This window comes from Labeo rohita, unplaced genomic scaffold (assembly GCF_022985175.1).
Source record: "Labeo rohita strain BAU-BD-2019 unplaced genomic scaffold, IGBB_LRoh.1.0 scaffold_168, whole genome shotgun sequence".
Lineage (NCBI taxonomy): Eukaryota > Metazoa > Chordata > Actinopteri > Cypriniformes > Cyprinidae > Labeo > Labeo rohita.
The window spans coordinates 79,192-93,171 of record NW_026127868.1 but is presented as its reverse complement, the minus strand read 5'-3'; the positions used below and the strand labels follow the sequence as shown (position 1 = coordinate 93,171).

At 35.2% G+C, this 13,980-nt stretch overlaps 1 protein-coding gene and 1 long non-coding RNA gene across 2 annotated transcripts in view; both read right to left on the bottom strand.

Annotated features, from left to right (window-relative positions):
• Positions 1-5,101: 5,101 nt before the first annotated feature.
• Positions 5,102-13,980, bottom strand: part of LOC127158751 (uncharacterized) — a 16,810-nt gene continuing 7,931 nt past the window's right edge. The window contains exon 12 of the mRNA XM_051101762.1: positions 5,102-5,222. Within this exon, the coding sequence (XP_050957719.1) occupies positions 5,199-5,222 (24 nt within the window). The 3' untranslated portion in view covers positions 5,102-5,198. The remainder of the gene's footprint in view (positions 5,223-13,980) is intronic.
• On the bottom strand, positions 9,258-10,352 carry LOC127158752 (uncharacterized). The gene is made up of 3 exons (XR_007826261.1): positions 10,312-10,352; positions 10,045-10,129; positions 9,258-9,393 (listed from the first exon to the last, which is right to left on the bottom strand). It is a non-coding gene; the product is annotated as an uncharacterized LOC127158752 (long non-coding RNA).

The window sequence follows — 13,980 nt, the reverse complement described above, 5'->3', positions numbered from 1 at the left end:
TGTACCATACAATCACTATGTGGAAAGAGAATATCTGGCCGAGGACATTAATATTTTCAAACAAGTTTAAAGTGATTTTATCTTTTGTGGGCATGGTTTAACCTTTATAAAGACATTATTTTTTTCTGAAAGAATTATCTTTTGCGTCAAATATTTAATCAATAAAGTCACTTAGAATAATAAGACATTTTAGACTGTTATCACACAAATAAAATCATTATCAACAAAATTCATCATTTCAATATAGAGGAAACGCTGCATCTGAACTGGCATTTAGATGTATTTACCCACTGATTAATGCAGGACATGAATGCATTTAACCTGCAGTTACAAATGCATGAAAATGTTTTAATATTTTAATCCTAAAACGATGAATGCTGAAATTTAAAATTACTTATAATAAATAATGAAAAGGTATGGAGTTACAACCGCCAGTAGGTGTCAGTAAGTCACAGTTAATAAGTGAGTCATTGCGATTGAACCGAATCATTAGAATCATTCAAGAACGAAACACTCATGTTGTTTAGAGACGCAAAACAGTGCAGTGGCTGTGTTGGGAATGATTTTTTTGTTGTTGTTGTTGGCGAAATAGAGCAAAATTATGCAATATGGTGTCTTAAACGCATTTTTCTTAATATTAACTTAACTTTTGTATACAATAAATTTCACATTTGTGTTTTTTGGCGAAAAAAAGGGGTCCCTTAATGCCCAGAGATTTGAAAAGTGGTATTTCAAGGTCGCTCACGCACAAATGCATATGGTATTTTTTTTTTTTTTTTTTTTTTTTTATCTACAACCTAAATAAATAAATAAATAAATAAATAACATATCGTTTTTCCACTATAAAAAAAAAAAAAAAAAAAAAAAAAAACACAACAACAATAATAATAATCAAGCTTGAGTCATTCAAATAAATAAATATTCTAAGCCCAGGTTTTATTGAAAAATAATTGGTTTGATCTACATCCTCTGTTCCGAGTGCAGTTATTTGATAGCATATTGTAGACAGACTGGAAGATTAATCCTAATAAACGTGACGGTACAATAAAAAATATTAAAATACGTTAAAACACGTTAAAATCGCTTAACTTCCTCATGACATAACATCTTGCTATTTAGCAGCATGCAGATGGGGCTGGTATGCTAAAATGCTGTCCATGTAGTTAACAATTACATTAAAGTGTGATAAAGACGTGGAATCGGTCTATATTCGATGTTAGTCATCATACTTTGTACATAAATATTTCCTATCAGTTCACAGGCACTTCCGCTAAAACGATCCGTGGTGAATTAGTCTGGTCTAGTTCTGTTGATCATTGATTGGGTGAGAACAGTTCAATATTACTGGCTGTGGAAATCAGCGGGCGTGGCTCATTATACTACAAGGAAAACGCCGTCAATAACGCGCGCTTTTGTGCAATCAGAACGGAGTTTTTAACAGCACTCTGTGGCAAGCTATACGACGTTAAAAGCGGCGCTTTTTACAAACACTAAAACGCCGTTAAATACGGCAATCCAGTTTGATGTTTCACTATTATGAACAATGAGTGATTTAAACCAGAATGTGCTATTCACAGTCGTGTAATAATAATATCTTCTCTCCTATTGTTGAGGCATACTCTCCCTTTACCAACTTGTTTTTGAATGTTATATAGGCCTTTATTTCCCAAGATTTCATTGATTTATCAACTGTTTCATTACCTTGTACTCCAACATGTGCAGATACTCACATGAACCTCAGGACTGGACCCATTTTTTTGTATTCTGAGTAGATTTATATGTATATTAATTCTTGTCTTGTTGTTGATAGCCCACTTGATAAACTATTTAAAGCTGATATAGAGTCTGAACAAATACCTGCTCTCACTGTCTTAACTTCCTCCACCCACTGTATAGTCAACAACATTACTATCACAGATGCATAATTAGTTTTCCTTTTCTGAATATTGACTGTGAATCTCTGAATATATACGGCTGCAGCTGTATGTCCTGACACAGGATCCTTTGACCCGTCAGTGAATATATGAAGCATTGAGGAGTATATGCTTGATCCAAATACTGATGAACAACAACCTCCTACTTTTCATTCTTAATCTTATATTAAAAGTTGATAAAAATTGATAAAAATCAACTTGAGGCATAGCAAGCAACCAAAGAAGAATATTTGGTATTATGACGGAGGGACTAACTGGAATTTCAGTAACACCTAAATTCATAGCATCTTTATTTGCTGTCCAACAAAAACTTCTAATGCTTTCATTTCCATATTTCCTTGACTGGATGTGTCTCTGTATGCCATTTTATATTAATCAATAATTCATTGTTAATTTTAATTTACATATAATCATTGTCAATTCTCCTCCACCTGTAACACTGATATAGGAGAGGATCTAAAAGCCCCACAGCAAATCATTTTTGATTGTGCCTGAATTGTTTCAACTTTCTTAATCCAGGATTTTGATGCAGATCAATAAGTAATATTTCCGTAATCAATTACTGACCTGATCAATGCACAATATATTCACTGCAACAATTTTCGACTAGCTCCCCATAAATTTTAGTGTTAAAATAACTCTTTAAGAGTTAAATTTAACACTGAACCCGAGTGTATTTGGTCCCACTCAGAATTGGTGATAAAATGACTCTCGTCATCGTGTTCAATTTTCAGAGTAAAAAATGGAGTAAAAAATTAACACTGCTCAACACAGGATAGTGTTACCACAATTTAACACTAAAGGAAATTAACTCTGATTTGTGTTACCACAATTTAACACTAAAGGAAATATTTCAATATTTTAATATTTCACTTCTGTAGAGTTTATTTACATTTTTATTAGTAAAAAAAAATCCCACTTAGAGAGCACAATTTTAAAACCCATTTGGTGTTGTAATAGGTTAAAATTCTGCTCAAATAACTCCATAAGTGTCATTATTTCACTGTTGTGTCACTACTTTTCTCTGTGACAGTGCAAAATCAACTCTTACGGGTTTTTTTTTTTTTATTTATTATTTTTTTTTGTACATTAAATACATGGAATAGAACAGAACAGAAAACAACCTCAACATACCATTTAAAACATTTATTAAAACACTGTCAGGCTTAAACACAAATACATGACATCTGAAAAACATCACATCTGCATAAAATGGCAATAGGGCACTATATGCAGTGCAGAATCTGTTGTGCCATACTTCATTTGAAGATCAAATGGTTTGAAATAAAACAGCTTGTTAACATTCACTACCTTTAAAACTCGGTCTGGATGAGATCTGACTGTAAATACATGGTAATGGTCATCAAAACAGAGTGTTTCCATCAGTGTTCCACATAGCAGTACATTTTCATCTTTCACAGCAATAGTCTTGATCTTACAAAACACTGGCATCTCACATGCTACTTCTGTACAGATAATAAAGTCAGGGCGATACTCTGTGCCATGATGTTTGATCCACTTCACAGAATAGACAAGTTCTGATATTTCCACCCCTAGTTTGGAAGCAATGTCCATGCCACCTTTAAGTCCACTGAGTTCCATCATCTTCCCTGGACCAAGGGTCAATCTGTACTGGCTAAAAGACTCCCAGTGCATTGCCATACAACTCTGGTGCTTTTTGGCTAGCGTTTTGGTGATGTTTTTGAAGCTTTTTAATTGTGTTTTAAAGAATTTGTGTTTCGCTTCATAACGCATACACCACATGTGCAAAATTGGTCCAATTTTCCTTACACACTGTGGGTAATGTATCATTATGTGATGCTTTGGCAACAGATTTTTTTTGGGAAATAATTTTTTGAATAGCTGGTGATGTTCAGTTATTAAATGTTTAAGATAAATGGTCATGCCTTCTGTAGGACTGGTGAAAATACAATGTTAACAATCTGTAGAAGTAAAAGCAGAAGATACCAGTGTTTATCATCTCTCTGCACTAAATCACCAAATAACAGAGGCATGTTGCATAACAAGCACCAAGATTGGATGGAATTTAAACCCAAATCGTTGCTTCCACCAAACAATTTGACCATTGGAGGACGGTTCCTCTGCTGATTGTAACCATAATCAAAAGCATGTATTCTACCAGCAAGATCATCAGCACTCAGAAAGTTATGCTCAATGTACTGCAGAACAAGTTTTACCTCTAGCTGAGCGACACCTTCTAAAATGTCGTGCATTATATCCACAGCAAAATACTTGAGAGTGAATTTAACAAACACACCCGTTTGACGCCATAAACATGAGGTAGTGTAGAGTTTTCTTGTAACCTTTTACAGTGCAGAGCATGCATCTCAGTTGTTCTTAGTACAACTTCAGGATTATCTTCAGAAAACACAAATTGAAAGCGATCTTTCTCAAGAACACAGAAACGACAGCAATATTGAGCCCCAAATGACTCCAGAAATCCTAATAAACTGTGTAAGCCCAGGTTATCCCCTGTGATTGAACAACTGTACCCCTTACACAATGTCCAGATACCGGATTCTTAACCCCCTCAATCTCAAGAACTTTTAGATCATTTACTAGAGGCTCAATTATAGAATTAAAACCATACCGTCTAATATCCTGTGCATGAAAGAGGGCACATAAATGAGTGTTATCCAGTGAGGAGTTAAAAATGGGGGGGAACAACATAAACACCTTCCTTTGAACAAATGCTGAAACGAACTTCCTATTTTCCTTTTAGTTGCAATGTCATGTGGAGACAGACAGAGCAAAGCTGCATCCTGGGCCTGACTGTGAATCTCAAAAACCATTTCCTCCATAGATGAAACAAAACCACTTACAGCAGACTGACTTAACCCAGCAAATTTTAGTTGTGCAGCAGCAGATGCACACACATCTAAAGTGCTCTTTTTGACTTTAACAATACAGATGTTGTGGCCACTTCTCCAACAGAGCCAATCTGATCAAATGTTTGAGCACTTCTTTGTCCTTCTGCCTCAGCAGTCTCACAGTTGTCAATGGTGTCAAAATGCTGGTCACTTTGCTCAGGGTGTTTTGTATTCAAATGTTTTCTAAACCTTGAAAAAGTCCCAAACACAGAACAACACCCTGCCTCTTCACATTTAAGGCGAAGATTCTTTCCAGGAACAAAACCATGTACTAATCTGAAGTGCCTAAAAAGCAATTTTGAACCACATAACTCAGCCTGACAAACAAAACACTTCATGAGGGCAGAAAAACTTAGCTACTTAAACTTAGCACCTAGCTAAGAAGCCGTGCTCTGACCTCAGCAACACAAAGATTCTCCTTCACTTTGCCAACATCTATGTTGTACACAGTGGTCTGAATGAAAGTGTACGTGTAGTATAATGTTGTAAGAGGTGCCAAAAACAAAGTGTGCCTTAAACAGCTCGTCAACGGCACCAAGAGAAGAGGTTGAGTTGCATGGAATGGCATGCCGATCAAGAACGATGAAGTACTGGTGAATTAAATTCTTCTGAGGTCCCACGGCCAGGAGGTAGGGCTGAGCAACAGCTGTAATTTCTCAAAGATGCTCCTCAATGTTTGTTCCACTCTGAGAAACCAAGCAAATTGAAAGAGAACAATCACCAATATGTTAAATATAAAACAGAAAAATAAATAAAACAAGAGAAAAAAAAACAAACCTTCTTGAAGACAACAAGGTGTGTTTCTGCTTGAGAGGCAGACACCTTTCCTGGTCTTTTCCGGCCTTGGGCAGAAAGTGGGATCAGATGCAACAGAAGTATTATAGAAGAGAGGTCGCTGTCCCATCCTGTTTACACACATACATTACGTTAGCAAAATCTGATCAATAATGCAAACTGGAAGTGAAATAAAAGAATAGAAAGAACATTAAAATGTATGGGTACCAAATCTTAATCTTAATATTTCTAATTAATATTTAAAGTATAAACCTAATCTTTAACATCTTACCAAAGTTAACACCCTTTTCTGAGTCACCAGTAGGAGATTCAGCTGCCAGCAGTAGTTCTTCCAAATCACTGGTGCTTGGAAGCTTTTTGCACTGCTGAATCACCTTTTTCTTGAATGCAGTGGTCCACTTCTCCAGTAGCTTGCCTGACACTCCTTCTCCAAACATTAGAACAAAGTCTTGCTCAATCTAAGAGGAGGCAGAAAAGGATGAGCCAAAATATTTTTTTCTAAGTACCAGACAAATCATTATGGATATAAACCCAAGCAAGCAGTGAATAAACTTACATTTAAACATCAGTACAATTTATTGTATTGTTAAATTGTTAAAAGTATGATTATAAACATTTTACCAAGCCTTTAATATCTTTGAATCGTGGAAAGACTGTCAATATATCACTTTACTGCATGGGGTCAAGAACCATGTTGTGGCGATAGTCGAATGTCAATTTAATTTCCTTCTTGATGGCGTCCTCATCAGAAGAATGGCTCATGAATGCAATTGCTTCCTTGCATTCATCCTCACTCAAGATTGTCTCTGGATTAAACTCTGACTGCCGTCTTACATTTGGTCCACCAGACCCCGCTTCAGTCCTGGTGATGAACAACACAACATTTTAAAAGCTTCAACACTGCTCAAGTTAAATGAAGTTAATCCTTAAAACAGGCAACTTGGCAAGAGAACTCCTGTAAAAGATTGCAAATTGAGCTACATAAAAATCAAAAAAGGTAGATTTCAGAATTTTATCGTTTACATTTAAATGACGCACATCGTTCCTTAGCTAAGCCTCTCTGTATAGTTTTGATTCTCCATGCTAAGTACCCAGTACCGCTTTCGCCATCATAATAATGTTCCTTAGAAAAATTAAAATAAAGATAAAAAGTCTTTAAATTCAACAGCAAAATACACCATCTGTAGTATGAGTATGTGAGATCAGCAGCATTTAAATTGCCAACACAGAATTAGAATTCAAAGCTGACACTTTCAAAGCAGCCATTTTTAGAAAAGGGGTCACTCAGGTAAGGGAACAAGCCACAATTCCGCATATTTTTCTTTCACTTGCCTTGGTGGTGATGTACTGCAGTAAAAAAAAAAAAAAAAAAAGAGAGAGAGAGAGATTTTTAGTGTCCTTTGCATGAATTTAAACAACAACAATAAAAATGTAAAACTATAGAGATCATATATACAGGTCCTTTTCAAAAAATTAGCATATTGTGATAAAGTTCATTATTTTCTGTAATGTACTGATAAACATTAGACTTTCATATATTTTAGATTCATTACACACAAATGAAGTAGTTTCAAGCCTTTTATTGTTTTAATATTGATGATTTTGGCATACAGCTCATGAAAACCCAAAATTCCTATCTCAAAAAATTAGCATATCATGAAAAGGTTCTCTAAAGGAGCTGTTAACCTAATCATCTGAATCAACTAATTAACTCTAAACACCTGCAAAAGATTCCTGAGGCTTTTAAAAACTCCCAGCCTGGTTCATTACTCAAAACCGCAATCATGGGTAAGACTGCCGACCTGACTGCTGTCCAGAAGGCCATCACTGACACCCTCAAGCAAGAGGGTAAGACACAGAAAGAAATTTCTGAACGAATAGGCTGTTCCTAGAGTGCTGTATCAAGGCACCTCAGTGGGAAGTCTGTGGGAAGGAAAAAGTGTGGCAGAAAACGCTGCACAACGAGAAGAGGTGACCGGACCCTGAGGAAGATTGTGGAGAAGGACCGATTCCAGACCTTGGGGGACCTGCGGAAGCAGTGGACTGAGTCTGGAGTAGAAACATCCAGAGCCACCGTGTACAGGCGTGTGCAGGAAATGGGCTACAGGTGCCGCATTCCCCAGGTCAAGCCACTTTTGAACCAGAAACAGCGGCAGAAGCGCCTGACCTGGGCTACAGAGAAGCAGCACTGGACTGTTGCTCACTGGTCCAAAGTACTTTTTTCGGATGAAAGCAAATTTTGCATGTCATTCGGAAATCAAGGTGCCAGAGTCTGGAGGAAGACTGGGGAGAGGGAAATGCCAAAATGCCTGAAGTCCAGTGTCAAGTACCCACAGTCAGTGATGGTCTGGGGTGCCATGTCAGCTGCGGTCAATATTTTGGAGCACTTCATGCTTCCATCTGCTGAAAAGCTTTATGGAGATGAAGATTTCATTTTTCAGCACGACCTGGCACCTGCTCACAGTGCCAAAACCACTGGTAAATGGTTTACTGACCATGGTATTACTGTGCTCAATTGGCCTGCCAACTCTCCTGACCTGAACCCCATAGAGAATCTGTGGGATATTGTGAAGAGAAAGTTGAGAGACGCAAGACCCAACACTCTGGATGAGCTTAAGGCCGCTATCGAAGCATCCTGGGCCTCCATAACACCTCAGCAGTGCCACAGGTTGATTGCCTCCGTGCCTCGCCGCATTGAAGCAGTCATTTCTGCAAAAGGATTCCCGACCAAGTATTGAGTGCATAACTGAACATAATTATTTGAAGGTTGACTTTTTTTGTATTAAAAACACTTTTCTTTTATTGGTCGGATGAAATATGCTAATTTTTTGAGATAGGAATTTTGGGTTTTCATGAGCTGTATGCCAAAATCATCAATATTAAAACAATAAAAGGCTTGAAACTACTTCAGTTGTGTGTAATGAATCTAAAATATATGAAAGTCTAATGTTTATCAGTACATTACAGAAAATAATGAACTTTATCACAATATGCTAATTTTTTGAAAAGGACCTGTACACCAGGTAATAATTATGAAGATTACCCATTCTTTTCTGTCATGTCAGCTGTTAAGATGTTAACCATTTTCCTCCTTGCTTCGTCCCCCAGAGACTTAGTTCAGTTTAATTCATTTATTATGTGCTCCCCACCAGGTTTCTGGACAAGAATGGTTTCCACCAACTTAAACATAAAAAAATAATAACATAAATAAATATATGTGCGTGTATATATATAATAATTGAGTCTCATAAATCAGCTTCAGTCATACAAATATTAAATCCATTTTAATTTTTAAAAATACATTTATGAGTTTTAACAGTCTTTTTTTTTTTACTTTTTCTTTTTTTTTTTTTTTTACTTTTTAACCCCAAAATGTAAAAGTACAAAAAAAAAAAAAAAAAAATCTAATCTAAATCTAATTTTAGCTTCATCATCTAACCTCATTCGTTTACTGGAGGAGCTTTCTTCAATAATGACAGACAGGGATATATAAAGACAGGGACTGATTTGACTGCCCATGAGAGGCTTGTGGAGAGGCAGAACCCAAGTCTGTTTGCAGATAAATATTTATGGGGAATTGTTGTAAATTAGTAGTATTAAATTTCTAATGAGTAATGTATTAAATACAAACCCTGCACCATGTTTTATGGTAAGAACTCCAACTGAGGGATCTCTGACTACATCCTCAAAAACATCATCATCCACCTCAGTCCCTGATTCGTCAAAAACCTTCACATTCTTGGGTACAGATGGAACACCAAACTTTAAAAATGCTTAAAAAAAAAAAAAAAAAAAAAAAAAAAAACATGCAATTTTATGAGAAAGTATACAGACTTACAAGGTTTTACACAGCAATGATTAACTTTGAACATCAGGGCACAAGCAACATGTGACTATACATATTCTCATATAAAATTACTAGTAACATAAATTACATTCAAGTAACATAAATTAAAATAACAAAAAATAACAAGTTTAAAAAGTACAATGTTTATTCAAAATAAAAATAAACATTGTACTTTTTAAACTTGTTATTCATGAAAGAATCCTGAAAAAAAAAAATTATAGGTTCCAAAAAATATTTGTCAGCACAACTGTTGATATTATCCAACATTGATCATTCTAATAATAAATCCACATATTAGAATGATTTCTGAAGGATCATGTGACACTTAAGACTGGAGTAACAGCTGATAAAAATTCAGCTTTTCATCACAGGAATAAATTCTATTTTAAAGTATGTTAAAATAAAAAACATTATTTTAAATTGTAAAAACATTTTGCAATATTACAGTTTTATTTCTATATTTTTAATCAAATAAATGCAGCCCTGATGAGCATAAGAGACTTCTTTAAAGACTATTACAAGTCTTACTGACCCCAAACTTTTGAACGGTAGTATATATATATATGTTTGTTTTTACCAGCAATCAAAAATTCCACCAGGCTCAGCTCAGTTATCTTGACAAATTTTTGGGCATCCCCAAGTTTCACCTTAACCAGCATGATCTGTAAGAAGTGACAAGAGTATAACGCAGATTATAGTGTGAAAAATATTTCATACCCAACATATAAATAAATATGCCCACAGTAATACTGCTGCAATAATTTGCATAGTCACCTCAGTTAGATCTAACAACTGCTCATACAAAACAGCAAAAGAAATGTCAAATAATTCAGTAAATACTTACAGTCACTTTTCATCTAGTGATGCCATACAGTTTCTCTGTGAAACAAAAAAAAAGTGACTTAAAAAAATGCAATGGTGGCGATCAAATAAATGTCCTCACAGAATTTGTAAATTATCCTTGTAAACATTTATTCTGTGAGCTGAACAGTGGCAAATATATAGTTTATGTAACATTACAACAGAATACATGTTATATTATTAGCATATTTATTCGGACTGTATCTAACGTCGTAATACATGCTGAAAATCAACTAAACCTACATCAGCAACGATATTACATGAATTACACGTTAAACATTGACATATATGATGCAAACATCTAACTTACAGTCCAAGCTGAAACATCACAATTTCAACTGTCCAACACATAAAAATGCTGATGCCCCATTGTGACGTTAGATAATTCAACATTAAAACAACTAAAACATATTCATGGGATATAATGCCAATTGCAAATGAAAACAAACAAACAAATTAAGTTAGATTATTGTCATAATTTGTTTTAGCATTGCATGACGTGACGAAAAGCAACTCTCCAACGTATGAACTTGCCACGACGTTACCCATTCGGAAGTTCTGAAATAAAATCGACAAAACTACAAAAACTCCATCAAAATACAACATATGCACTAACATTAGTACATTTATTCAGATGACATATTAAAACTGTGTTTTAGTACGTTACTTAAACAAGCTAACCTGTCGATTGGAGCTAAAAGAAAATGGCGACCAGAAAACTCCTGTCCTGTTCAGATCTTCGCAGGGGGTAGATTGAGGGGCGGAGCTTAACACAGTAAAGTTAAGAGAATAAACTGCACAACTGCAGGCTGCAGTTTCAGGACCGCATTTCTTTGTGCTTATTTCAACTACTTATAACATACTACTGGCCAACATATAATTTTTTGTATTCAGCACAAACAGTGCTACAATAATATGTGAGCAAGATGGATGTACATGTTTGCATTTTTTAGAAAAAAAAAAATATATGCGTGGTTAGTAAGTTTTAGGAAAATAAATGTAGCTGAAATAAGGCCATAAAACTCATACTGAATAGCCCTGAGCAAGGCTTTTGAGTAATCACTCTTGTAGGCTAGAATATTTACTTCAAAATGATGTGAAAATGATCGTGCTTACTCTTTCACAGAAAACAATATATTGATGTAAATTTTCTAAGACATGTTTTGTGATAGAAAGCCGTATGTGAGGGAGGGATAATGGCCATGAATATTTAGTGATTCACACCTGAGAGACAAAAGGCCGTCCCCTAATGGCCCATCAGTGTGACTGTCACTATGAGGCAGGTAACAAAGAATGAGAGGAAAGTAAGATAATGGGGGTTTTGGTCGTTTGTATTTTATTTACAACACAATATAATCAAAACATACATAATGATGGTCAAAGATTATTATTGTACTCACTGATCTAACCACAGAGATGTGAACAGACCTTGTGTCATTCCTGTTCAGCAAACCATACCTGATATTTAAGTGTTTGCTGCTTCTTTCCATGGATTCAAGATAAAAAAAAAAAAATAAAAAAAAAAAAAAAAAAAAAAAAAAAACAGTCACAGAGCTTATGTTACTGAAAATCAGTGAAGAATAACATTTGATGTTGGTAAAGCGCTCTCAGAAGTTTGAAGAGACTCCAGTAAAAATCAGCAATATTCATCTGTGGTGCAGATATCAGATCACTAAAAAAGAAAAACAAAAAACACCTCTGAGCATGTTAATATCAGAAGAATCTGTATATAACGATCTTGTAGTCACAGATTCACGCCAACTTTGTATTATGTAAAAAGGACATTTTATATCTGAGAAACAAATTATGGTTTGGCACCTTATAAAACTATTTGGGAACAAATTATTAATAATAAACACGATCTAGACATACTTCGACTCGTAGCATTCATCATGTTACAGTGTACACTCATATTACTTTTATATCGTATTTTGTTTTATATTATATAGAACATGAAAACTTCATCGCGTTGTAAGAAATTTAGATACAATGAGCTACATATCATTTTCAAAATATTTCACTCGATTTCAAACATTTTAGCCAGGAATCATAGTTTAGGAAAACCCAAGCTAGTAAATGTGTTCAAACTTATGTCAAAATAAAGCGTTAACTAATGCAAAAAAAAACATCACTTACTCATCAGACTGATCTCTTCCTCTGGATGAGCTGCGCGTCGCGTTGTTCTTCATCTGATGTGAATTCTGTGTTTTTCCTCTCAGCGCGTCTTTTTTTCTGAAGGTAATTTCTACTGTTTCTCTCAGCGCGTCTTCCAGAAACGAACAGTAGCCGAGATAAACTTGAATGTATGAAATGTCAAGCTTTGTTTACGATGATGTGGGCGCTAACACGCGGCGCCGCGCACGTGGCTATTTATCATATCAAAAGCAAAAGCAGCTCGTGGGCGTGATCACATTAAAAATAATAAGCTCTGAGGGAAAAACTAGGCATCACGTTGGTTTCACGCGGATTACTTTAGCACAGAATATTTGTTTTCGATAAGACTTGATTTATATAAAAGTAGAGATATCAAGCTTTCTATAGATATATCTCTCCTGTCTGTGTGTCAAATATTCACTGAGTTTAGGTTCATTTTATTGACTCATTTCTAAAAGCCGTTCGCGGAGATAGTGAAGACTGAGAAAGCACCCTGTTTATTTTCTTTAATTTAAAGAAGAACACAGTTCAGTTTTTATTGTGAGTGTTCTCAAATAAAAGTATACACTTAATGGTTTCTAATGATGTATAACACTTATTTGTGTGACCAAACTTGACGAAGTATTTTTAGTGTCTTTTGCACTGATCTTAAAAAACGTGAGCTGATCCCCCCAGGGGTTTAAAATTAAGATGGAAAGATTAAAAAAAAATAATAATAGTTTTTGTTTTATGCATGAATCAGGTCTCCTCTAGATGGCGCTGTCACAAAATAGGGTCCTAGAAATGCGGTCCTGAAACTGCAGCCTCCGGTTGTGCAGGAACTTACTATTGAAAGTTAACGACGCAAAAATTAACTCTGCTAATTTTCACCAACACTAGGGGGTATCTTTCACTATTTGTTGTTGAGTTAACTCCTTAAGAGTGAAGACAGAGCAACACTGCCGTATTAACACTGCTGATTTTACTGATAAACATCTTAATATATTGTTACTTTTTTTTTTCTTCCAACACTTTCTCTTATGTGTCTTAAAAGTCAACCTACAATCCATCCATATCCCTAAATATTTTATATACTTGACTTGTTCCAGTACCTGACCATATAGTTTCACTTTGACTTCAGGATTATGATTTTCTCTTCACAAAACAGACTAGTTGAGTTTTAGCAACTGATAATCAGAAACTCCACTTATTGGCTTATTTTTCCACTTCATTAACTGCTGTTTGTGTGACTTTTGTTACATGTGATTCATTACGTCCCTTCTTCCATATCACTCCATCATCAGCATAAAGAGATTTTCCTATATCTACTTTGACATTTTGAAAAACATAATTTATCCTGATGTTAAACAATACTGGACTGATACGCTTCCTCGCGGAGTATCATTATCTATTTTATATATTCTGGAATATGATGATCAACTCTTACCTGAACAGGGCTGTGTTTCTCGATAACACTGTCTCTTAGCGCGATAAAAGACTCTACAGGTAAATCTGAACT